The 1454-nt window shown below is 36.2% G+C and overlaps 1 protein-coding gene across 1 annotated transcript; it reads right to left on the bottom strand.

Annotated features, from left to right (window-relative positions):
* Window positions 1–415: 415 nt before the first annotated feature.
* LOC108356799 (gametocyte-specific factor 1 homolog) lies at window positions 416–1347 on the bottom strand. Its single transcript, XM_017607901.1, has 2 exons — window positions 1019–1347; window positions 416–966 (listed from the first exon to the last, which is right to left on the bottom strand). The coding sequence occupies exons 1-2, from the start codon at window positions 1187–1189 to the stop codon at window positions 655–657; spliced, it is 483 nt and encodes a 160-aa protein (XP_017463390.1). The 5' UTR covers window positions 1190–1347; the 3' UTR covers window positions 416–654.
* Window positions 1348–1454: the final 107 nt, after the last annotated feature.

The raw sequence follows: 1454 nt of genomic DNA, 5'->3' as shown, positions 1-1454 counted from the left end.
TGCGGAGTTGAATGAGAAGTTGAAAGTGAAAAAGTTGCCATCCTTCAACTTTTGTTGCCTGAAAAATCGCCTCGTGCGAAAGGCCTATTATATTAATATTAAGGGCTCATATTTTCTGACTTATTTTCTTCTAAACGAAACTTTTGAGCATGGTTCCGAGAAATAAGTTTTTTTTTTATTTCTGAATCACCCTAGTATTATGTATGTCACAAAGGTTATCAACACAACAATTTTAATTTCATTATCACTTTAGTATGCATGCCGATGCCNGCAACCATGCGTGTAAGAAATTGTGTGCTACCTAAAATTTCACCTCTGGAAACTTTACCCCCATAAAGGACTTCACCACAGTTTTTTTACTGGATATACTGAGTTTTCTGACTTATTTTCTTCTAAACGAAACTTTTGAGCATGGTTCCGAGAAATAAGTTTTTTTTTTTATTTCTGAATCACCCTAGTATTATGTATGTCACAAAGGTTATCAACACAACAATTTTAATTTCATTATCACTTTAGTATGCATGCCGATGCCTCTGTAGAAGGTCCTTATCGAAATTAATTAAAACGGTCAGATACATAATAAAAAAATTAGTTAGTTGTTGCGCTTTGCCACCTTTGACATATATTTTTATCTCTATGGTAGCGCAAGTCCTTTTAGGCATCCTCAATACCTTTCAAGCGTAGTCGTTCCTTAGCACGAAATTGCTTTTTGACAGACTTTGAATGACCTTGTAATGTTCGAAGCACTTGAGCATTTGCAGCATACTTTTTTGGATCATAAGACGGTGTTGGCGGCAAATCATCCCAATTCTCTTCGGTCTCCAAGACATATTCTGTTTCCTGTTCCGCCACCGATGCAGTTGATGTCGATGCACAAGATGCGTCTGAAGTGTTCGCCGCTACTACCTCTTGCTGGTGCTTAAAATTCTCAAATGATGCACGTTCAGGACAAGTTTTCACATGCCACTAAAAAAGAACCAAATTATCTTAAGCCATCTAAACAAGAAAGTAAACTTACGTCAAGCTCCGGTTGATTTAGTATATGAGTAACATTGAAGGGGCAAGTCACTTTTTGAACACCTTTATGATTCTTCCTGCATCGGCCTAAGTGGACCTGGAACCTCTTTTTCAAAATCGTATGTGAGATATCGTACGGGCATTGCTCATATTCTCCATCACAGCTAATCATAACTTATTTATTCGTGTAATTACAGAACGTGGGAAACGTAAAGCTGAGAAAAGCAAAATAATGCTAAATAATTTATTGCTATGTAAAATAAACAACAACTCTGTTTCTTTTCTTTTCGAGGAGATAATTATCATTTAGAACTGGAAAACTATCGATAGCACTACTATCTATACTAGGTTCATTCCTTATCTTTTTGGACTAAAATCTGAAAAGTGTCAAAATGCCAGAGCGTAAGCAAAATGCGCTCACTAAAAGAGAATAACAG

The sequence above is a fragment of the Rhagoletis zephyria genome, unplaced genomic scaffold (assembly GCF_001687245.7).
Source record: "Rhagoletis zephyria isolate East Lansing unplaced genomic scaffold, Rhagoletis_zephyria_1.1 Rzeph_scaffold_65460, whole genome shotgun sequence".
Classification (NCBI taxonomy): Eukaryota; Metazoa; Arthropoda; class Insecta; order Diptera; family Tephritidae; genus Rhagoletis; species Rhagoletis zephyria.
The sequence above is the reverse complement of the archived record's forward strand: the minus strand, read 5'-3'. Positions and strand labels throughout refer to the sequence as shown.